Source organism: Hylobates moloch, unplaced genomic scaffold (genome assembly GCF_009828535.3).
Source record: "Hylobates moloch isolate HMO894 unplaced genomic scaffold, HMol_V3 SCAFFOLD_10, whole genome shotgun sequence".
NCBI lineage: Eukaryota > Metazoa > Chordata > Mammalia > Primates > Hylobatidae > Hylobates > Hylobates moloch.
In genome coordinates, this window is record NW_026652285.1 from 93,184,959 (window position 1) to 93,209,519 (window position 24,561).

The window sequence follows — 24,561 nt, forward strand, 5'->3', positions numbered from 1 at the left end:
GATCTCATTCAAAAAGGAAGGAAGTGTTCTGTAGTTTGGAATGCAGGTGCCTTGGCTCTCATCCAGGCATTTTGGTAAGTTGAGCCAAAATGCTACAGAAATAATATTTATTTATATAGTAGAGTCCATCTCATGATTTTTTTGCTAAAATTCTCTTACAAAGTTTTCTATAATTCACAACTTAAATATTAGTTTAATAAAAATATTAGTTTAAAATCACCCAATTTTTATGCGAAAAACATTTTTTTACCTTCTTTTAATTTTTTCTTCAGTTTCTGCTTTTCAATTAATGGGTCAGAATGAAAAATGTTCCAATGATTTCCTGTTTCCAGGTAGTGAAAAACATAGAATACTGGGACAACACTCATCAGCTCCGCCTCTGCACTCCCTTTGGGGAGGTGGGTTAGGATATTGATGCCTTCCTGACTTAGAACTGCAGACAAGATCTCACCTACAAGCAGTCCTGAAACAAAAAAGATCAAAGTAGACACATTGCTTTTTATTAACTTCTAACAGTATGTTCTTAAGAGAGAAGAACAACCATCTAGAGATGGTTCTTCCCTTTTCATCTAGGCAGTTGACTTGCTTCTCAGAAATGGGCTGAGAAAAAAAGATCTGGTTAGGAACACGAATTTGAAAGAAACAAAAAAAAAGACTTTAAAAATCACTAAAATATGGTGGTAGGTAATGTAATACAGTGGACTGATTGCTGCAAGAGAACATGGCAAATTAGTTGTCATTCAACCTGATAGCTTTAGACATTATAAACCATATTTACCAATCCTTCCCAGGAAGCAAAGCAAAGAGCCTGAACAGGGAGTGCTGACATGACTCTGTCTATAACTCACTGTGCAACCTTGGACATGCCACTTTCTTTTATATCCAACAACAGGGTTGCACATGATCAAAAAGATCCTTTCCAGTACTAACATTTTGTGATTATAGGGTTTTATCTGACATAAAACGTAGTCAGGACATTCTATCATTCGGTAATATGTTATTGAATTGTAAAGCCTGGAGACTAGGGAAAACCTAGTCATTTGTGCAAATATCACTGCTGCAAATGTATCCGAGGGGAGGAGAACCCCTGCTATGGTTTGAATGTATATGTCTCTCCAAAATTCATACACTGAAGCCTAATCACCAAGGTGATAGTATTAGAAGGTGGGGCTTTTTGAGAGGTGATTAGGTTATGATGGCTCCACCGTAATGAGTGGGATTAATAATCTTATAGATGAGGTGTGAGGAAGTTGTTCACCCCTTTTTGCCCTTTTGCCTTTCCACTTTCTGCCACAGGAGGATACAGCAACATATGTCCTCATGGAAACAGACAGCAGCCCTTGCCAAACACCCAATCTCTTGGTGCCTTGATCTTGGACTTCCCAGCCTCCAGAACTGTGAGAAATAAATTTGGATTATTTATAAATTTTGTTATTTTGTTATGGCAGCATAAATGGACTAAGACAACCCCTCTGGGACCAGTACTTCAGCAGAGCAGTGCTGTTCTCTCTAGGCCATGTGCAGGCCATAGGCCTTCTCTTGAGCAGGACTGGCCACTAAGACCATGGAAAGTTCTTTAAGTCTAGAAGCAACTGGACCCCCATTTTAGAGACATCTTCGAGACAATGACAGTCCCTACCCTCCATTAGAGGAGAATGAATCTCCATGTAAATCAGGCAGTTGGAAGAAGATAGTGGGAAAAGTGATCAAAGGTTTGCAAGTGGGGATGGGTAGGGGTAGAGCACTCCTAAAGGTAGATTTGTGTGTACTACTGAACACGGAAGTGGAGAAACAGAATAATCATGAGGATGTTTGATTTTTGTTTGAAGCTCCAAGTGAAATGAGAAATAAAAATGACATTTGTTAATTTACCTTTTACACTCAAAATCCTTTTGATTTCTGTTTTGGGGACCAAATCTAATGGTATCCTGTATGGGAACTCCTTTCGTCTGCTAATGGTACCTGTAATTTAGAAAATTTGGATTTATACAGAGTTTCCAGGGGAAGACTATTTGCAGATTATTTAGAATGTATCTATCTACTTTCAAAGAATATTTCAAAATAAAAGACTTATAATTAGACTATTAAAATTTTAAAAGAAAGTTAATAATCATCAAGGATTTTAATCAAACCCTAGGCTTATATAATCTTATTAAAGAAAGCATTAAATTTGGCTGTAAGCTTCCTGGTCATTATAAGATGTGAAATAAATAGGCTATACAAATCTTATCCACCAGCAAAATATAGCATGCCAGCTTGCCCAAAGAGAGAAAATTGTTCCTGGAACTGAAAGCTAAGAATAACTAACATGTAATTTCTTAATCAACTATATATTGAACATTAGCTTCACAGGGAAGTATGATCTGAAATTCTTTCCACCTTCCCTTCCCAGTCTAGTTTTGATACTTTTTAATCTATGAGCAAAACAACAGAATTTTAGCATACTGGTGTCAGATAATTTTTCTACTGTGATCACTGGTTTATGTCCAACAAAAGGTAACATTGATCATTCTACTGATAGAGTACCCAGCATGCTACTAAGCTCTTTAAATGAATTATTGCATTGGATTCTCACAAGAATCCTCTATGTTAGGTCTATTTTCGTTATTTTAATTTTATAGATGAGGAAATTGAGGCTTAGAAAGTAATGCGTTCAAGGTCCCAGAACTAGTACAAGTGGAGCTGCAATCCCAACTCCAGAAGTTTTGCTGCAGAGCCCACACTAGTCACCACAAAGAGAATCCACCTCCCATTGTCCTGCTAAGAAAGCGCTCTGGGGGGCAGGAATCATTTCTTATTCCAGCTGTAGTCCCGGCACTTAGCACAGACTCTGGCATATGGAAGATGCTAAAGAAAAATGAGTCACATTTTGCAATTTAATGGACAAGTCACGTGGCCTTCCTAAAAATGCAGGAACATTCCTCATAAAACTTCTTTCTTCATTAACCCTTGATAACTGCAGAGGATATATCAAAATAAAACTCAGTGAAGACATTTAAGAGGTTTGCAGTTTGAATGAAAGAGCATGAAGTTCAAAAAGAGCTTACTATGTATGTGACAATGGGCAAGATACAACCTTTCTTAGCCTCAATTTGTTCATCAGTTAAATGGAGATAACAATATTTTCCTCAAAGGATTTTTGTGGGATAAAAACAATATAGACAAAGAGCCTGGCATACAATTCATGCTCAATTCATGCTCAATGATACTTATTACAGATAGCCTTGAGATTATCTAGATTTGCTCCTTCACCATTTTCTCCATTGAAACCTGCTCTTGACTATTTCAATTCCATTGGCAACTCTACTACCAGGTGGAAAAGGTAAAGAGAAAGTTAAAACTAAGAGAAGTTAATTTTACTCCTCGTCAGTGATCACGGTAAAAGACTCATCAAGGCATCACATAAAAAGGCAGGTTCCAGACAGATTAAAACATTTTAAAGTCAAATCTATAAAATTAACAGAATAAAATATCCAGCAATATCTTTGTGAACTAAGAGTAGAGAAAGACCTCTTAAAGATTACCTCAAAAATATATAACCATAAGATGAAATTATGATGGATTTGACTACATCAGAATAAATAATTACTTTTCAAAACCCATGAAGGCTTGTTGTTGCTCAAAGAGGTACATCAGAGGCAAAATCAAGAAGAAATTTTAAAAAGATAACCCAAATAGAAAATTGAAAAACGTGCAAAAGATATGAATAGGCAATTGACAGATGGGAAACCCAAATGGACAAGTATATGAAGAAATGCTTAAAATCATTAGTAACCAGAAGAATCCAAATTAAAACAATAATGAGATAGTGCTTTATACCCATTAAAAATGCAACATTTTAGAGAGGCAAGTGAGGTTGTGGCAAGGTGAGAACCCTTGTGCACTGCTAATGGAAGTATAACCATTCTGAAGGGCAATATGACAGGACTAAATGGCATTAAATATGTATATACCCTTTGACCCAGCTCCTGGATATACAGTCCAGGTAAATGCTAACACGGATTTTTCAAGGGAAATATATTGTATATACAGTGATGGATAAAATGGTGAGGGAACATGCTCTGAAATTCTATGTAGGAAAAATGAATTAAGTATACCTATAACAATAGAGTTATTTTTTTATTTTATTTTTTTTGAGATGGAGTCTCGCTCTGTCGCCCAGGCTGGAGCGCAGTGGCGTGATCTCGGCTCACTGCAAGCTCCGCCTCCTGGGTTCATGCCATTATCCTGCCTCAGCCTCCCAAGTAACTGGGAGTACAGGCACCCGCCACCACGCCCACCAATTTTTTGTATTTTTAGTAGAGATGGGGTTTCACTGTTTTAGCCAGGATGGTCTCGATCTCCTGACCTCATGATCCGCCCGCCTCGGCCTCCCAGAGTGCTGGGATTACGGGCGTGAGCCACCGCGCCCGGCCGAGATATTTCTTTAAAACTAAGCCTTGAGTGTAACAACTTAAGACATAGAATAGGATCTATAGCACAATGTTACATAGACATAGATTAAAAAGGTACATACATACAAAACAACATTACCTTTCTATTCAAAAGTATATAGCAAACACATTTGAGTGGGTACATTTGGAAGAAGGGGAATGGGAATGGGGTCGGGGATGAAGGAAAAAATAAAACGAGAGGGGCCTGCCTAAACCAATGAGGATGGTGTGTCAGGAAATGAGGGAGTGAGAAACTTAACTCTCTGCATTTGAGATATGAGACGAGTTGGGAGAAAAGGGCTTATCAGGGACAGAAAGCAGAAACTAAAGACTAGAGCTAGTCTTAGGCATTGAGTCTCTGTGTTTAGTCTTTTTTTAAGCTGGTGTCACACAATTTTAATTACTATATACCGTTTGTTCTCCCTCATTGATATATTTTTTCAGATTTCCTTTAACATTATTGTCCATTTATTTTTCCAAATACTTTTTAGCATTTTTTTAACTGAACCCTGTAAAGTATCATAGTTGTATAGTGATTTCAATATATAAATATTAGAAGTAGGCCAGGCACAGTGGCTCACGCCTGTAGTCCCAGCATTTTGGGAGTCCAAGGCTGGTGGATCACTTGAGGTAAGGAGTTCCAGACCAGCCTTGCCAACATGGTGAAACCCTGTCTCTACTAAAAATATAAAAATTAGCCAGGCATGGTGGTGAGCGCTTGTAATCCCAGCTACTCCAGAAGCTGAGGCAGAAGAATCGCTTGAAATCAGGAGGTGGAGGTGCAGTGAGCTGACATGGCGCCACTGCACTCCAGCCTGGGCAACAGAGCAAGACCCTGTCCCCCCGACCCAGAAAAAAAAATAAATATTAGCAGCATTTAATAAAATATCTGAAATAAGCTGAACAGAATTTTTATCTTTTCCCTCTTTAGCTCTCTAGAAATCAGGAAAGCTGCCTAAATCCAAGTTGCCTAAAATGTTAAGGGAAAAAAGTCATATGAGAAGATTGGAAAGAGGCATAGATTTTTGTTTTAACCCAGATTTTCTCTAAAGAGATTTATTCCCAGATAAGATTGTTCCTATCCTGTGGCCTTGATGTTCATACCTAGGATGAGTAATACAAGACTGCTCTGGAAAATTGTTTGCAATAATGTCAGCAGAGGAAGCATCTGTGGTGAAAAAAAAAAAGAGAAGCCAAGGACACAGAGGCTTTTGAGGCTTGATATAATTGCATGAGGCTAAAACTCTCAAAACTTGTAATATCTCTACCCATAGATCATTCACAATGAGCAGGCAAGGAGGAGGTCTGTGTGAAGAAAAAACTGGAGAAACAAGTAAGCATGTGGACACAGGTACATAGATGGATTTTACTTTTTATTACTCTACTGAAATAACACTCCTCAGTTCATGATATTCAGCTGAATTAGAGTGTAAAGGATATTAATTCTTTGCTTTCTCAGAGGAAATGACACTGATGATAGTGATCATGATCTGTAAGTACATTTTCCCCCATTGTTATATCACTGAAATAAAACAAAAATTATTGATACAACATTAAGATAAATTGTAAGCATTTAATAAGAACTACAGTAATCTGTCTTCTTTAGTTGAAAAGAGAATGGTTAACTGGCCACATCCTAGATTTCATAAATACATGTATATGTATTTAGGCCTTGATTAAGTGCTCAAATGTTTGCAAAATTCTCGCTTTGAGAAGATTTGGAATATCTCAATTGAAGGAAAAGTAGGGAAGCAGGAGCAACGAGGAATGGGTTTGTTAAGTGATTAATCAGCATTATTATGTTTTCAAATAATGCATGTTAATCATGTAAATAACTTTTTCTTAGGTGTTCTTTGGACTGTTGGCTCAATAATAATATATTATAAATTATTATCGTGATGGATAGACAATGAATAATATATAAGGGAAGTCATGCAATTGTTACTATTTCAAGGCCTTGCATTCAAAATTAATGGAATTATTATTGTTGTGTCTCAGTCATTCAGATTATAGTAGTTATACTATAATGCTATCAAGAAAGATAGTGATCTAAGAAGTGGATACTTTTTTTTTTTTTTTTTTTTTGACACAGTCTTGCTCTGTCGCCCAGGCTGGAATGCAGTGGCACGATCTCAGCTCACTGTAACCTCCACCTCCCAGGTTCAAGCAATTCTCCTGCCTCAGCTCCCCAAAAAGCCAGGACTACAGGTGCCCACTACTATGCCCAGCTAATTTTTGTATTTTTAGTAGATGTAGGGTTTCACAGTGTTGGCCAGGCTGGTCTCGAACTCCTGACCTCAAATGATCCACCCACCTCGGCCTCCCAAAGTGCTAGGATTACAGGCGTGAGCCACTGTGCCTGGCCAGAAGTGGATACTTCTGATTCTAGACCATTCACATTCTGAAAAATAGTGTTTTAAGTTACATACACACTTCAACTTCTAAAGCAAAAGATAACATATAAAATAAAAAATCATTTTGCCTACCATAAATACCCCTAGGATCCAAAGTAACACCAGAATAGCTTTCCCTTTTGACACCTTCTGGCTAAAATAAAGGCAGAAAACATTCAGTTAAAAACATAAGTTTATATATATAACCTGAATTCCCTGGATCAACTTTTCTGGACCACTTTTCAAACTAAAAAAGTATTTTTCTTGGAAAAGGCAAACTATGTATAAATACTTACATGGATATAAGCAGCAATAAGATTTTATGGCTATTTGCATATTGACCAGAGCAAACGCTTAAAAAGAAGTTATTTATAAGCCAGATAATTGTTCTAAGTGCTTTATATGTATTAACTCATTTAACCTCTAAAAACCTCTATGAGGTTGGTGTTGTTATTACTCCCATTCGGCAGACGAGGAGACTGACACACATGGAAATCCAGTAACACTGTCACACTGCTAGGAGGTGATGGAGCCAAGATTCAAGGCCAGGCAGCCTCGCTCCAGAGACCGCGTGGAACCACAATGCAAGGATGCATGGGAATGTGCTTTGCACAAAATAAGTCAGTACATGTTTACCGAAGTGAATTTCATAGCTGAAAACAGAACTCAGAGAGTGAAGAGCCAGGAAATCCAGTCTGTCATTAACTGGCCATATGACCCTTAGCAAGAATTTTAGTCCTTTAAAAAGTACTATTATTTTTAATTGGTAAATCATACTTATATAAAAATATTAATGTTAATAACATGAATGCAATTAACAGACTGTGGGTAAATTGTACTTAACAAATGATACTTTTCTTCTTTTTTGGGCCTGTTTATTTGTTTATACAATGGAAAGTTTTCTAGACTGTAAGTTCTTTAAATTCAAGGGCCATGTCTTATTTATTGTTTTATCTCCAGTTCCTTGCATGTCTGTCACGTAGATTTCAAGACACATTTTCTGAATGTATTAAGGGGAAAAAAAGCCCGTGTACCAATTGTAACTGTATACCAAAAAAAGACGTGTACCAATTGTTAAAATTAGATATCTCTGGGTATGGGAATTATTGATGATTTTTATTTATCTGTCGTTTTTCAGTATTTTATATTTTCTACAAATGTTATTGTTTTATTAAAAATTTTTAAGCACAATTTCAGACTTATAGAAAAATTGCAAGAATAGTACAAAAAATATCTAGAATAACCTCCATCCAGATTCCTTAATGCTTAATGTTTTGTTAAATTTACACTACTGTTTCCCTCTCCCCCTCTTTCCGTGTCTCTCTTTTGCAATAATTTAAGCATAAGTTATTGAAGCATGTTTTTCTTACCACCACTCGTAATGTTTTTACTAAGATTTCTTTTCCAAACGAAGTCTCCAGTGAAAAATTGATGTTGTGAAGGCCAATTTCCAGAGGAAGCACAGTCAATGTCACCAAGTGACTGGAGGAGCCCTCTACTTTCTGGTGCACACATTTGGAGGACTTTGTGCCCTGATGATCAATGGCTGGGCTTTCCGAAGTGCAGATTCCCTCCACAGCAGACATCTTAACACAGAACTGAAATGCAAGTGAAGAATTATATCAAAATATACTTTTTTTTTTTTTTGAGACAGAGTCTTGCTCTGTCGCCCAGGCTGGAGTGCAGCAGCATGATCTCAGCTCACTGCAACCTCCACCTCCCGGATTCAAGCAATTCTCCTGCCTCAGCCTCCCAAGTAGCTGGGATTACAGGCACGTGCCACCACACCCAGCTAATTTTTGTATTTTTAGTAGAGGCATGGTTTCTCCCTGTTGGCCAGGCTAATCTCGAACTCCTGATCTCAGGTGATCCACCCACACCTCAGCCTCCCAAAGTGCTGGAATTACAGGCATGATGCTGTAATCCGTGCCCAGACTCGAAATATTTTATCTCTAAAAAAGTTGACCTTGATTATGTTTGTCTGGACACAAACTCTCCACTTTAACAATGTTAAAATAATCCCTTAGATTCTAAGGCACAGAAGAATATTCATTTCAGATTTCTTAACATAGACACACAAGTTGCTGTAGAGTTTAGCAATGCAAAGAGATGTCTAGAAAAGTCAACACTGTCGAGCTGAGATCACGCCACTGCACTCCAGCCTGGGCGACAGCGAGACTCCGTCTCAAAAAAAAAAAAAAAAGAAGAAGAAAAGTCAACACTGTCTCAGAAACATCTTACCTTTCTTAGACTGTTACGTACTAAATTAGGTACAGAGCTCATGCTGTTGTGATAGCACTTATTACCCTGTCTCTTTACATGTTTGTGTTTCAGATAGTGGGAGCCTTAGGCTCAGTTACTTTTTCATTTTCATCTTATTCATTTTTGTATCTTTTAGCTAAGCCTCTGGTATTCAATAAATGACGGGTTTCATCAAAGACTGAAAATTCCCTATATTGGCATTCAAAGCCCTGCCCATTATGTCCCCAGCTTACTTTTCTAATTTTATCAACTTCTCATTTGTACCCCATTTTACAACTAAACTCTGGCTCCAGAAAGGCCTGGATTCAATTTTTGGCATTCCTCTTATTAACTGGTGATGGAAACTGGTTGCATGAACTCTCTAATCCTCCATTTTCTCATCTTTGTAATGGGAATAATAATAGTGCCCACTGACTTCTGGCTCAAATAGTGAACATTTTTCATCTTCCCTCCAAATTCTGGTGAACTGATAGAATTGAGAACTATACCCAAAATAATAAATCCATAAAATCCAGAATAAATCAAGCAGGTAAACAAAAGAGAGCACCAGCTATTCAACCACTAATTTTGAGGAATTTCTTGAAAATAGAAAGTTCCTTTTCCCTCTTAACTATCTTCTTGGGAGACAACCCCCAGGGTGGGAGTCACCTGCGGCCAGTGATTTCCTTAGAACAGCAGGGGAGGGTGGGGAAGGATAGATATAGAAGAGTCATTTAATACAATTCAGCATAATTGCATTACAAAAACTCTTAGTAAATTGAGACTAAAAGGAACTTTTGAAACTGATAGAAAATATAAAAAAACAGTGGTTCTGGTTTCAGTAATAGCAAAATAGCTTATATTGGGCAAACTTTCTGTAAAAATAACCACAAACTCTAGACAAGATATATATTAAAACAAACAAACTACGTGCAGATACTAGAGAGTGGGAGGGAAAGTGACACTTGGGAGAAGGGAATGACACTGAATAAGTGTCCTGCTTTTTATAGCTTTACCCTGAGGGCAGGTCCCATTTGTGCCTTGGAGTGGCTAAAACCCCAGTAGATCCTGATATCATACTGGTTAGCAACTAGAGGACAAAGTAGGGAATAGTTACCACAGCTGAATAGTGAAGGAACTCCACGTTCTGTGCATAATCCTTGCTCAAACCTGGCTGACCTTTGACCTATGCACAGCACAGATTTCTAGCATCCAGCTAAGCCTAAAAATACTGAACTGAGATTTCAGAGTTTGGAACTGAATCCAGCCTACTGCCTGCTAGCGCGCGCGCGCGCGCACACACACACACACACACACACACACACACACAAACAAAAAATCTTCAGAGGAATGTAATAGAATCCAGAGTCTTTATAATATTTTTATTAATAAAGTCCAAGGTTCAATCCAAAATTACTAGATAAAAAGAAATAAGAAAGTGTAACCCACACTCAGGAGGAAAGGTAACTAACAGGAACTCAGCCTAAAATATCACAGATGCACTTGTTTCTTATTTTGATATGATGAAAATGCACTGATAACTTAAAGATTAAATAAAATATGGCAGCATAGTGATATGCATGACACTTTAAAATGCTGTCAAGTTGGCTGGGCATGGTGGTGTGCGCCTGTAATCCCAGCTACTTGGGAGGCTGAGGCAGGAGAATCGCTTTAACCCAGCAGGTGGAGCTTGCAGTGAGCCAAGATTTTGCCATTGCACTCCAGCCTGGGCGACAGGGCGAGACTCTGTCTCAAAAAAAAAAAAAAAATGCTGTCAAGTTATATATAATTGTGTCATTGCAAAGGACATCAAAAGAGATGGCAGGCTAGATTTGGCCCATGGTCCATAAATTGCTGACGCTTGATTTAGTTCATAAAGCAAAAGGACAAAGAGATGTAAAAGATTCAATATGGCAAGTCAATTTCCCTTATATTAATTTATAAATTCAGGACAATAGCTATGAAAACCCTATTATAATTTTAAAAGGAGAATTCAACAAACTAATTCCAAAGTTTATCTGGCAGAGTAAATGTGTAAGAATAACCTCAAAAACTTTTGAAAAATAAGAATACCAGAGAGTACTTGCTTAATAGATATACAATATAACCACAAATCTATGGTACTTTAAATCAGTGTGATACTGATGTAAACAAAACAGAGGAGAGAATCTATAAATAGATCCACATATATGGAAATTCAATATATATGGCGGCAAGATGACATTTTAAATCAGTTGGAAAAGCATGAATTCCTTAACAAATACTGCTGGATCATCTGGCTATTTGGGATTAGATCCTTACTTCAGATAAAAAAATCTAAATGCGGCTGGGCGCGGTGGCTCACGCTTGTAATCCCAGCACTTTGGGAGGCCGAGGCGGGCGGATCACGAGGTCAGGAGATCAAGACCATGGTGAAACCCCGTCTCTACTAAAAATACAAAAAATTAGCCGGGCGTGGTGGCGGGCGCCTGTAGTCCCAGCTACTCGGAGAGGCTGAGGCAGGAGAATGGCGTGAACCCGGGAGGCGGAGCTTGCAGTGAGCCGAGATTGCGCCACTGCACTCCAGCCTGGGTGACAGAGCGAGACTCCGTCTCAAAAAAAAAAAAAAAAAAAATCTAAATGCTCACAAAAATCTATAAAAGTACTATGGAAAATATAGAAAAAACAGTTTTTTAGAAAAACATTTTATTTTAGGTTCAGGGGCACATGTGCAGGTCTGTTGTATAGGTAAATTGTGTGTCACCTGGGTTTGGTGTGCAGATTCTTTCATCATTCAGGTAATAAGCATAGTACCTAATAGGTCATTTTTTGATCTTTACCCTTCTCTCACCCTCCACCCTCAAGTAGGCCCTGGTGTCTGTTGTTCCCTTCTTTGTGTTTAGCTCCCACTTATAAGTGAGAACATGTGGTATTTTGTAGAAAAACGTTTTGAAAACTTGCAGTGAGAGAAGATTTCCAAAAACACAAAACTCAAATGACATAAAGGAAAAGATCTACAGATTTCATAATGTACAAATTAAAAACATGAATAACAAAGTTACAGACAAGTAGCAGATTAAATACTAGCAACATTCATAATCAATAAAGAATTTATAGCTCTAACATACAAAGTGCTCCTGTAAACAATAATAAGTACATTTGTTGAGTATTCACTATGGGCCAAGTACTATACTTACATGAATTAGCTCATTTAATCTTCAACTATGAAATAGATACTATTATCATCCCATTTTTCAGATGAGGAAACTAAGCAAGAAGAAGCTAGGTAACTTACCCCAGAAAAAAGCAACTCAATGGAAAGCAAAAGAAAGGATATTAAAGTAGTATACAGGATATCATAGAATACATGAAAGAAGAAATACAAATGGCCAACAGACAAATGAAATGAGGTTCAACATCGCTAGTAATCAGAGTAGTGAAATAGAAACATCAGTGACATATCACTTGTGCCTGTCAACTTGGCAAAAATTTTATGTGTATTAACAAACAATATGTAGCACGGTCTTTCATGTTTTTAAATATTATGTAGTTGTATTCATTGTGTATATATATTATTCTGCAATTTGCTTTTTTCAGCAATGTTACATTTTTGAGCTTTAATCAAAATGATGCATATAGTTATCCAGTCCATTCATTTCAATTTCTGTATAAGTGTTCATTGTATGAATAAAAGAAAAAATGCTTATTCTCCCAAATTATAAGAATGTGAGGGATCAAGGCAACCTGCATACACTTGGTAAGAATGTCAATTGATGTAGTCCTTTTGGAAGATAATTATGGCAATATTTATTATCAGAAGGTAAAATGTCCATGCCCTTTAGCCCAGTTAGTTCACTCCAAGACAAAACATCTATCCTACAGAAATATACATGTAGGAAGCTATGTATGCATAAATGGAGACTTTGCAAAATCAGTTATAATAGTGAAAACCTGCAAAAAACCCAAATGTCTTTAATAGAAACATGGTTCAACAAATTATAGTATACCCACCATGTGAATTACTGTGCAGCCATTAAAGTAATGAAGTAAATCTGTATATACTGATATGAAAAGATGTCTGATAATATTATTGGTGGAAACACAAATTGCTGAGGCAGTGTGTACATATATATACATAACGTACACAAACCTATTTTATATGTCTAAGACTAGGTGAGCAGAGGAGCCCCTGCTGATCTCAATCCTACAGTTGAGCAGAGTTTGGCTGTGGCCTCAGTGCCTTACCCATCTGTTATGCCCACCTATTTATGTGTCTATCTTAAATTACAATTTACATGGTTTAAGAGTGATATCTCCTTAATCGTCTACCAAAATCCTTTGGTAGCCAAGATCAGTGTGAGTTATAAAATTATGCTCAGTCTGTTTTGATGAGATGGTCTGACTGTCTTAGTATCTCAGTTTCCAAGCCTCAAGCCCATCTTGAATCGGGATTTTGAGACATGAAAACCACTACAGGAACCTTATGGAGAAATGGCCTTTGGTATCTCTATCTGAATTATGATTATCTTAAATTCATGAAGTATTCTATCTGCAGAAAAGCTAGTGGATTTGAAAGAAATAATGTAAAGGCAACTTTACAGCTTCTTAATCGAGGTCCTTCTCCAACTCTTCACGTTGTATTTAGGGTGGTGGGGGTGGAGCCAAACGAGGGAGGGCAATTCCACAGGGCTGAAGATGGTGGCATGATTCATAGGATTTATGCAAACCCTGTGGGTAAATTCTAAGGAAGAGAAATAAGTAACATTTTGATTTTATTTCTGTAAAAATAAGATAATACTGGCCGGGAACAGTGGCTCATGCCTGTAATTTCAGCACTTTGAGAGGCCAAGGTGGGCAGATCACAATGTCAGGAGTTCGAGACCAACCTGGACCACATGGTGAAACCCTGTCTCTACTAAAAATGCAAAAATTAGTCAGGTGAGGTGGCACATGCCTGTAATCCCAGCTACTCAGGAGGCTGAGGCAGGAGAATCACTTGAACACAGGAAGCAGAGCTGCAGTGAACCAAGATCGTGCCATTGCACTCCAGCCTGGGTGACAAGAGCAAGACTCTGTCTCAAAAAAAGAAAAAAAAAAAAGATAATACCATCAGTATGGTAAATTCTGATTATTTAAGTTTATTCCCCATTTACATCCTGTGGCCAAGTAAAATTTGTGTGTGCATTCTCTGATATTTAGCGTTACCTGATGAAACAAGTTTATATGGAAAAGTTCATTTTTACTGAAAATTAAAATTGTGAAAAAAAAGAGTGACATTTCTTAACATGATTTGGATTGAAAAATGAAATTGGCATTTCTATGACAAAGAGTAAGTTTGATTTTCGCTGATTATTTTATCAATGAGGACTGATTTTTCTAGTTAGATTCTGTGACAGACATATTACATAAATTGAATAAGCTAAATGTGAAGCTCCAAGATATAAGATTAAAATATATTGATAAAGGGGTAATAAAATTGACAATATTTTTATTTTATCAATCTTCCTGATAATATTGGGTTAAACAGCAATGCCTACCTCTATAAAAATGAAAAATAAGAATAGAATTTATGCCAAACCCTCTCTCATTTCTAACAATAAATAACATTTATCCATAACTATTAAGCCAATTGAGAGAAAAATTTCATTTATCTAATGAGAAGATAATTTTTTTTTTTTTTTGAGACGGAGTGTCGCTCTGTCGCCCAGGCTGGAGTGCAGTGGTGCGATCTCGGCTCACTGCAAGCTCCGCCTCCCAGGTTCACGCCATTCTACCTCAGTCTCCTGAGTAGCTGCGACTACAGGTGCCCGCCACGAAGCCTGGCTAATTTTTTTGTATTTTTAGTAGAGATGGGGTTTCACCGTGTGTGCCAGGATGGTGTCGATCGCCTGACCTCGTGATCCGCCTGCCTCGGCCTCCCAAAGTGCTGAGATTACAGGCCTGAGCCACCGCTCCCGGCCAAGAAAATAATTTTTAAATAAAATTTTATTTTTATATTTAATAACTTTAGAAATATATGTTATTTTATCAATAGTATACTACTAATAATATTTGTAATGATATCTAAATCCACATATCATTTGATACTTGGAATTTTACAATCATGAAATTTTAAGATATTTCATATTCAATGTATGTGCATATTTTTGTTCATTAAGTATAATAAGGTGATCAACAGAAAAAATTCAAGCATAAAATATATAACATTAGGGGAGTAAAATGGAAATATGAATTCATTCAGGAAAAGGAATGATATGTAATCTGTTGCTAAGAGCTTATTCGAGCCCAGGAGCAGTGGCTCACGCTTGTAATCCCGGCACTTTGGGAGGCTGAGGCAGGTGGGTCACTTGAGGTCAGGAGGTCGAGACCAGCCTGGCCAACATGGCGAAAACTGTCTCTACTAAAAATACAAAAATTAGTCAAGCATGGTGGCGTGTACCTGTAATCCTAGCTACTCAGGAGGCTGAGTCATGAGAATCGCTTGAACAGGGAAGGAGGAGTTTGTAGTGAGCCGAGATCGTGCCACTGCACTCCAGCCTGGGCGACAGAGCAAGACTCCATCTCGAAAAAAAAAGTTTATTTGAGCATTTAAAAAATTGATTGCTATGGTATTTGGAGTCTGCTATACATAAGTTTGATAAAACGGTTGTATTTTAAGATATCAATATTTAAATATTTTAAAAGTAATAGATTGCCATGTTTTAAAAAATGTATGATAAAAATTTTAGATGCCAATTTTAAAATGTGTCAGAGGGCAGAGCAAGACTCTGTCTTAAAAAAAAAAAGTGTCAGAGGGGTACATAGTTTTTCCAAAACAAGAGGGTATGTAAGCAGAATTTTAGGAAACCACTAAAATTCTAATCTCTAAGAATAAAGTTAGTGTTTTTAAAAAATATAGCTAGAATTTTGGAACACATTGAATTCTCATGCAAAGTTTTGTGACTGTGATTTTCAAGTCAAATCTGTCAGCCTATTATATAATTCTCTTTAGGGGTGTGCTGGCAAAGAGAAGATAAATGGTGGGTCCAATCATGGTTGGAATTGTGTCCTGGAGTGAGACAGGATCCAGGGAGTTGGCATAATTTTAGTCAGTGTGGTTTTAATGATGGCTGGTGAATTCTAATCTGAACAAGGAGTAAAGTAAAAAGAGCAGGGAAGTAATGGACAATAAAAGGGATTGAGTCAATGGACTGAAGGTTTCAGTGATACTACTGACCCAGAGCTACGGAAGTAATCTGGTTAATGAGTTAGGAGGACAGGAAGGAGGTTGTCACTGGATGGTGAGATGTGAGATGTCTGAAATCAAGATTTCAGAGAGGATGATAAGATCTATGAAGTGAAGATGAGTATGAATGGCTAAAATGGAGGAAAGGGTTGTTAGAATCAAGGAGATCAAGGAACTCTGAGTATAGGCAAATAAAGGAATTAAAGATGAATTCATCCTTCTCTGGACTTCCACAGCACATGGATTATCTTATGCAATTTATTCTTTCAATTGAAGTTACATGAATACCTACTTATCCTTTCTCCTTCCTTCATCCCTTTAATTCACATCCCTACACATATGGTACAATGTTCATGTTAAGTGTTTGGTTTCTATTGCTGAACTGAGTTGAACTTTTACTTTTTTGTGTATGGTAATTCCACTAATAGAATTCTCAGAAAACCAGAGAATGTTTCCTTTATCCCATAAATATTAATACCTACTTACCTGCATCCCAGAAGTCCTATAGTTGTAAACAGTTCCTTTCAATTGGACCTGTTCTCCTCGTACAACAGAATATGGTATATTCATTTCCAGGAAGACATCTTTGAACACATTTGCCTTGACAGTATCAGCAACACATATACCTTCAGCCCAAAGTGGAAGCAAAGTAGAATCATATTAGGAAATTCCTATAATGCTTTATTGGTATTAAAATTTCTCACATTTGCTTTACTTCAAGGAAAAAAGAATATTAGATCATGTTTTTCTCTGAACTCTCACCTCATGTCCTTGAATTTTCTATTCATTGATCTTAATTTCAATAATAATTAGTATTAACAGAAAGCTTCATTTATTCAACAAATAGTTAATTCTATTTAAGGCATGAGAATATTTATCAACTAACGCACCAAATCTTTTTAGATATTCATTATTGGCTCCATTTTTAATGAGTATAAAATTTTGATTGTGGAAACCAAGATTTTAAAACAAAAGTAGCAAACAAACAAAACCATTCCTGAAGCTATTTGGAAAGCATCTGCACTTAATCATCACAAAGATCAGCCCAAGAGAGGTCATTTATTTGTTTCTAACTCTACACAAGCTCCCAGTCAGTGAGAAAAGTGAAGGAAAATAAAGACTTGAGGCTGGGTGCAGTGGCTCAAGCTGTAATCCCAGCATTTTGGAAGGTGGAGGTGGGAAGGTTGCTTGAAACCAGGCGTTTGAGAACAGTTTGGACAACATAGCGAGACCCTTCTTCATTTACAAAAAAAGGAGAAAGAAAAAAAAGAGAGGAGCAAAAGGATAAATGAATATGTTCAAAGATGTGGGTATATCCAAGTATTTTGGTAATACATAAAAAAAAATATTTTTAAAAAATTGCTACCATTTAAGTCCTGGGTAAACTAAATAGATACTAACAAAGAATTACATCTTGCTAATCAAATCACTATTTAAATGCATGTATCACTTAAGCCTGCTTACCACTGTTTGAAATGCCAACACCTTGAATTTCCCAGGTAGTTAGAGAATCAGGTAGGGCAAACTGCAACTGTTTTCTGGAAGTTAAAATGTTGATATTCAAATACAGTGGAATATTGATTAACTCAACAGAGACATCTATTAACAGAATTTTTGCTTCAAACTACTTTAGAGAAAGAAAAAAATTCACGAGATGAAATCACATCATTAAGGAAAACCTTATCAAGAAAAATATATTCAGTAACTCTCCTATATATTGCATGTTTTTAGACATTGCACCTCTATGATGAGAATTCAAGTTCAGAAGGATGCCTTTGAAACATTGCAAAATCCAAGCACACAAAACAAAGAAAAAGATATATTTGTTGTGAGTATATTCTAAAATAGGGAAGCAAAGTGATGCATGTTAGCACTGCTCAAAACAAAGTTGACATAACTAAAAACTGTTGATTATGATTAAGCTTGTATATTTATTTACAGCTATTGTCTACCAACTCTGTATCAGGTATAGTGCTGAGTACTGAGTAAACAGCACTGATAAGATATAGTCCTGCTCTCAGGCAGTTTACAATCTAGTGGAAGAAATAGTTAAGTAAATAAATTACACTGCACTGTAATAATTGTACCAATAAGGCAATATAGGAGTTCAGAGTCAGTGTGCATTCGTTCAACACATTTATTTTCAGTATCCTAGGCCAAGTCCTGGATATAAAACAGTAATCTGAATTTAGTTCACGCCCTTGAGGTATTTACATTTTAATGTGGAAAACAGAAAAGTAAACAAGTCATTATAATACAATATGATACACAGGGTTAATTGAGGGTGTAATTAATCTAATCACTGGTAGGGTGGGGAGCAGAGGCCAGAAGGTTTACTAGAGGACATGCTAGCTAATGGGTAATGTCAGCTGAAATGGACAACAATTGTGTGGAAGAAGGATTAGAGAAGACAAGGGTAGAAACAAGGAGATGCACGAGGAGATAACTGCAGGGCTTTGAACTCATTCCTTGCCTTCTCTTTGGAAAACCAGTGCGTTAAGCCCATCTAAGAAGAGTGTGGCTTGAGGACTCAGCCCATCACTGTTTTCAGTGGTATAGAGGAAGTGTTTCCTTAAAATGTGTTGAATTAAAAAACTTTAAAAAGAAAACCTTTCTTCCTGTTTATTAATGTTTGTTTTATAGTACAGATATTTTAGGATAAAAATAGTGGCTTAATATAGTGTATAGCACATAGTTGTGTGTAGTAAATGCATACTGAAGTCAAATAAAATTAAATGGAATAGCACCCTTCTTCATTCTGACCTGGAGCCAATCACCAGTGCAATGTACATTAAAAAAATAAAAATTCAAAAAAGCAAAGCAAAACAAAACAAAATTTGATCAAATTGCAGGATCATCTTAACTCTTACGCAAGCTATTGGGAAATGGGTAGTTTCCAGATTTTTGGCCATAATACTTGCATTATCCACATTTCTTTCAAGGAAACATGAAAGAAGTATAATACCTTCTGGGAACAAGATGAACTTCCCACAACCAGCTTTCTGGAAAATAACTCCGAATTTCTGGCTTGCTTACTGGTAACAGGGTCTTCATGTCTGGACAAAAAAATCATATTCATTTTGGAAAAACAATATAAATTCTACTTATAGGTGAATTTTAAAATATGGCCATTAATCTATAACTTAAACATTTTCTGAAAGGTAAATGAAACATTTTGTTTAATGCTTCCAAAACAGAACTATAGGCAGGGTGCACTGGCTCATGCCTGTAATCCCAGCACTTTGGGAGGCCGAGGTAGGCAGATCACATGAGGTCAGGAATTCGAGACCGGCATGGCCAACATGTTGAAACCCCGTCTCTACTAAAAGCACAAAAATTAGCTAGGCATGGTGGCAGGTGTCTGTAGTCCCAGCTACTCAGGAGGCTGAGGCACAAGAATCACTTGAACCTGGGAGGTAGAGGTTGCAGTGAGCCTAGATTGCACAACTGCACTCCAGCCTGGGTGACAGAGCGAGACTCTGTCTCACACAAACAAACAAACAAACAAACAAACAAACAAACAAACAAACTATAAAGGCCTTAGGATTTTTCCACTACTAGCATTGGCAAAACAAAGCATTAAATATCTTTAATGATTTTTTTCTTAAATTGCTAAATGTTTAGTATTCCTGAGATTATAGAAGATATTGATCCGTCTATAAAGTTATTTGCCCTTATATAATTGTAATAATTGTGTTTATATTAGAAAAAAAGGAGGCTTTATATGATTCTCTGCCTTCTTTGACTTGGTAATTTGTTTATATTTACTTTAATAAAAATGGACAGAACTTCTGTTTTCATCTAAGATGCATTAATAGAAAACCAAACATGATATGCAAAATAACAGTTTTCACACATTAGAGCATAAGCAGGACTGTGATCTCTGAGAGAAAGGAAACAATTAGGTGAAACCTAAAATTGCCCCAGCTTACTGCCTAGAGGCGGTTTACAGACTAGGGCAGGGAGAGGAATACAAGCAGAGTCTGATGATTTTGAAGACTTGTGGCAACACTGATGGGAGTTTTGCAAGGCCAAGTTGTCTGGAATGAGGGAGAGTTCCAGGAAGGAGGGGGCTGCAGAGAGAGAATTCTATCCAGCTGAAGCCAAACCAGATGATTATAGTTGAAAAATGAAAAAATATATGAGAGGGGAGAGCAAGATGGCTGAATCGAAGCCTACACCATTTGTCTTTCCTGTTGGTACACTAAATTTTAACAACTAACTACACACAAAAAGCACCATCACAAGAACCGAAAATCAGGTGAGCAATCACAGTACCTGGTTTTGACTTTACATCACTGAAAAGACATTGAAGAGGGCAGGAAAGATAGTCTTGAAGCACCGATGCCACTCTTCCCACATCCCCTAGCAGTGACTATGCAGCATGGAGAAGCTATGTGTTGGGAGAGGGAGAGTGCAGTCATTCTGTGGCTTTGCATTGAACTCAGTGCTGCACTGTCACAGTGGAAAGCAGAACCAGGCTGTACTCAGCTGGTGTCTGCTCATGGAGGGAGCATTTGGACTGGCCCTAGCCAGATGGAAATCGCCCATCCCAGTGGTTGGAGCTTGAGTTCCAGCAAGCCTCCCCACCATGGGCTGGAGTGCTCTAGGGCCCTAGGTTAACTTGAGGGGCAGTCTAGGCCACAAGGACTGCAATTTCTAGGCAAGTCCTAGTGCACTGGAAGTCCTAGCCAGAACAATTAGACAAGAGAAGGAAATAAAGGTCATCCAAACTAGAAAGCAAGAAGTCAAGTTATCCTTATATGCAAATGATATGATCATATATTTGGAAAAACCCGAGGACTCCACCAAAAAAACTATTAGAACTGCTAAATGAATTCAGTAAAGTTGCAGGATATAAAATCAACATACAAAAATCAGTAGCATTTCTATATGTCAATAATGAACAATGTGAAAAAGAAATTTAAAAAGTAATACCATTTACAATAGCCACAAATAAAATTAAATACCTAGGAATTAACTTAACCAAAGACGTAAAAGATTTCTACAATGAAAACTATAAAACACCAATGAAAGAAATTCTAGAGGACACACAAAAAAATGGAAAGTTATTCCATATTCATGGATTGGAAGAATCAATATTGTTAAAATGTCCATACTACCCAAAGCAATCTACTGATTCAATGCAATCTCTACGAAAATACCAATAACATTCTTCACAGAAATAGAAAAAAAATCCTAAAATTCATATGGAACTACAAAAGACCAGAATAGCCAAAGCAATCCTGAGCAAAAAGAAAAAAACTGGAGGAATCACATTACCTGACTTCAAATTATACTATAGAGCTATAGGAACCAAAACAGCATGGTACTGGCATAAAAGCAGACATATAGACCTATGGAACAGAATAGAAAACCCAGACAAATCCACATACCTATAGTGAACTCATTTTTGACAAAGGTGCCAAGAACATACATTGGAGAAAGGACAGTCTCTTCAATTAACGGTGCTGGGAAAACTGGTTATCCATATGCAGAAGAATGAAACGTGACCCTTATCTCTTGCCATATACAAAACTCAAATAAAAACAGATTAAGGATTTAACTCTAAGACCTCAAACTATAAAACTGCTACAGGAAAACACTGGGAAAACTCTCTAGGACATTGGTCTGGGCAAAAGTTTCTTGAGTAATACCCCATTACACAGACAACCAAAGCCAAAATGGACAAATGGGATCACATCAAGTTAAAGAGCTTCTGTACAGCAAAGGAATCAATAAAGTAAGAAGACAATCCACAGAATGGGAGAAAATACTTGCAGCTACCCATCTGACAAGAGATTAATAACAAGAATATATAAGGAGTTCAAACAACTCTACAGGAAAAAATGTAATAATCCCACTTAAAAATGGGCAAAAGATTTGAATAGACATTTCTCTAAAGAAGACATACAAATGGCAAAAAGGCATGTGAAAAGGTGCTCAACATCAGTAATTACCAAAGAAATGCAATCAAAACTACAATGAAATATCATCTTATCTCAGTTAAAATGGCTTTTATTCAAAAGACAGGCAATAACAAATGCTGGAGGGGATGTGGAGAAAAGGGAACCCTTGCACACTGTTAGTGGGGATGTAAATTACTATAACCACTATGGAGAACAGTTTGGAGGTTCCTTAAAAAACAAGGAATAGAGCTACCACATGATCTGGCAATCCCACTGCTAGGTATATACCCAAAAGAAAGAAAATCAGTACATCGAAGAGATAGCTGCACTCCCATGTTTGTTGCAGCACTGTTAAAAATAGTCAGGATTTGGAACCAACCTAAATGTCCATCAACAGATGAATGGATAAAGAAAATGTGGTGCATATACACAATGGAGTACTACTCAGCCATGAAAAGAATGAGATCCTGTCATTTGCAACAATATGGATGGAACTGGAGGTCATTATGTTAAGTGAAATAAGTCAGGCACAGAAAGACAAAATTCACATGTTCTCACTTATTTGTGGGTGCTAAAAATCAAAACAATTTAACTCACGGAGATAGAGAGTAGAAGGCTAGGTAGGGTAGTAGGAGGATGAGGGGCATGTGGGGATGGTTTATGGGTACAAAAAATAGAAAGAATGAATAAGACTTAGTGCTTGACAGCACAACAGGGTGACTAAGTCAATAATAATTTAATTGTACATTTAAAAATAACTAAAAGAGTATAATTGGATTGTTTATAAAACAAAGGAGAAATACCTCAGGGGATAGATACCCCATTTTCCATGATGTGATTATTACTTATTGCATTCCTGTATCAAAGTATCTCATGTACCCTGTAAATACTATTTACCCACATAAATTTAAAAATTAAAAAAAATTAAGAGGAAAAAAAGCCAAATCCTCCCTCCAAAAATAAAAACAGCATATGGACTAGATTGTTTATTAAAATTCTGCTTATAATAAGCAAATATTATTAGCCAGGTGTGATGGCAGGTGAATGTAATCCCAGCTACTTGGGAGGCTGAGGCAGGAGAATTGCTTGAACCCGGGAGGCGGATGTTGCAGTGCGCCATTGCACTCCAGCCTGGGCAACAAAAACAAAACTCTGTCTCTCAAACAAACAAACAAAGCAAAACAAATATTGGAAAACAATCTGAATCTTAGACACTGTACATCTCAATGAAAATATTTCTACAAACATAAATTTTGTGGCCATTTACCAAATTATGGTTATTAGATATTACTTAACAATAGAGCTATGTTCTGAGAAATATGTTGTTAGATGATTTTGTTGTGTGACCATCATGAAGTGTACTTACACTAATCTAGATGGTATAACTTACTACACATCTAGACTATATAGTATCACCTATTGCTCCTAGGCTACAAACCTGTACAGCATGTTACTGAACAGAATACTGCAGACAACTGTAATGCAATAAGTATTTGTGTATCTAAGCATATCTAAACACAGGAAAGGTACAGAAAAAGTATGGTATTATAATCCTATAGGATCATCGTTGCATATGTGGTCCATCAATGATGAAAATGTCATTATGCAGCACACATAAGTATAAAACAGAAGCTGTCATTTTGCTTTTGTTTGTTTTGTTAAAGACTATACATAGGCCAGGCACAGTGGCTCACGCCTGTCATCTCAGCACTTTGGAAGGCCGAGGTGGACGGATCACCTGAGGTCAGGAGTTCGAGACCAGTCTGGCCAATATGGCGAAACCCTGTCCCTACTAAAAATACAAAAATTAACCAGGTGTGGTGGCAGGTGCCTTTAATCCGAGCTACTCAGGAGGCTGAGGCAGGAGAATCGCTTGAACCCGGAGGCAGAAGTTGCAGTGAGCCTAGATTGCACCACTGCACTCCGGCCTGGGTGACAGAGCCAGATTCCTACTCAAAAAAAAAAAAAAAAAAAAAGACTATATATAAAGTCCTAAAAGTTCTGAAAATATGTTAATGAGAGTTCTATAAACTCTGGAAACATGTATTGTGGTTGAAACTGAAATAAGACATCTGCTTTTGTATAAGTACACTTAACCTTAGGCTAGATTTAGAAATCTTCTCCTCTATTTCGTCAAGGTAGACATAGACAGAATTTTTAATGGTTGTAATATCACAAAAACCTAGACTTGTAGTACTCACAGGCATATTGGAGACGATCTGTTCAAAGCTCCTTGCATGAGGCTCAGAGAGGATAATAATCATTCAAGTTTACGGGATGACTTGGCTTTAAGGTTATGCCAGGTCTTAATTCTGGCCTAGTGTACTCTGCTCTGTACTATACCTCTTCTGATGCCCAAAAATGAAGGATTTTTTTTTTCA

At 37.1% G+C, this 24,561-nt stretch overlaps 1 protein-coding gene across 3 annotated transcripts in view; it reads right to left on the reverse strand.

Moving 5' to 3' along the window:
• C5 (complement C5) overlaps positions 1-24,561 on the reverse strand; it is a 124,935-nt gene that overhangs the window by 37,003 nt on the left and 63,371 nt on the right. For 2 of the 3 annotated variants that reach the window (XM_032165008.2, XM_032165009.2), the window contains exons 18-24: positions 19,237-19,327; positions 17,736-17,809; positions 16,758-16,897; positions 8,197-8,424; positions 6,920-6,980; positions 1,873-1,962; positions 251-463 (exon numbers count right to left, since the gene is read on the reverse strand). In XM_032165008.2, the coding sequence (XP_032020899.1) occupies positions 251-463; positions 1,873-1,962; positions 6,920-6,980; positions 8,197-8,424; positions 16,758-16,897; positions 17,736-17,809; positions 19,237-19,327 (897 nt within the window). Of the gene's footprint in view, positions 1-250; positions 464-1,872; positions 1,963-6,919; positions 6,981-8,196; positions 8,425-10,738; positions 10,814-16,757; positions 16,898-17,735; positions 17,810-19,236; positions 19,328-24,561 lie in introns of those variants that run through there. The other variant, XM_032165010.2, reaches the window with a different exon arrangement.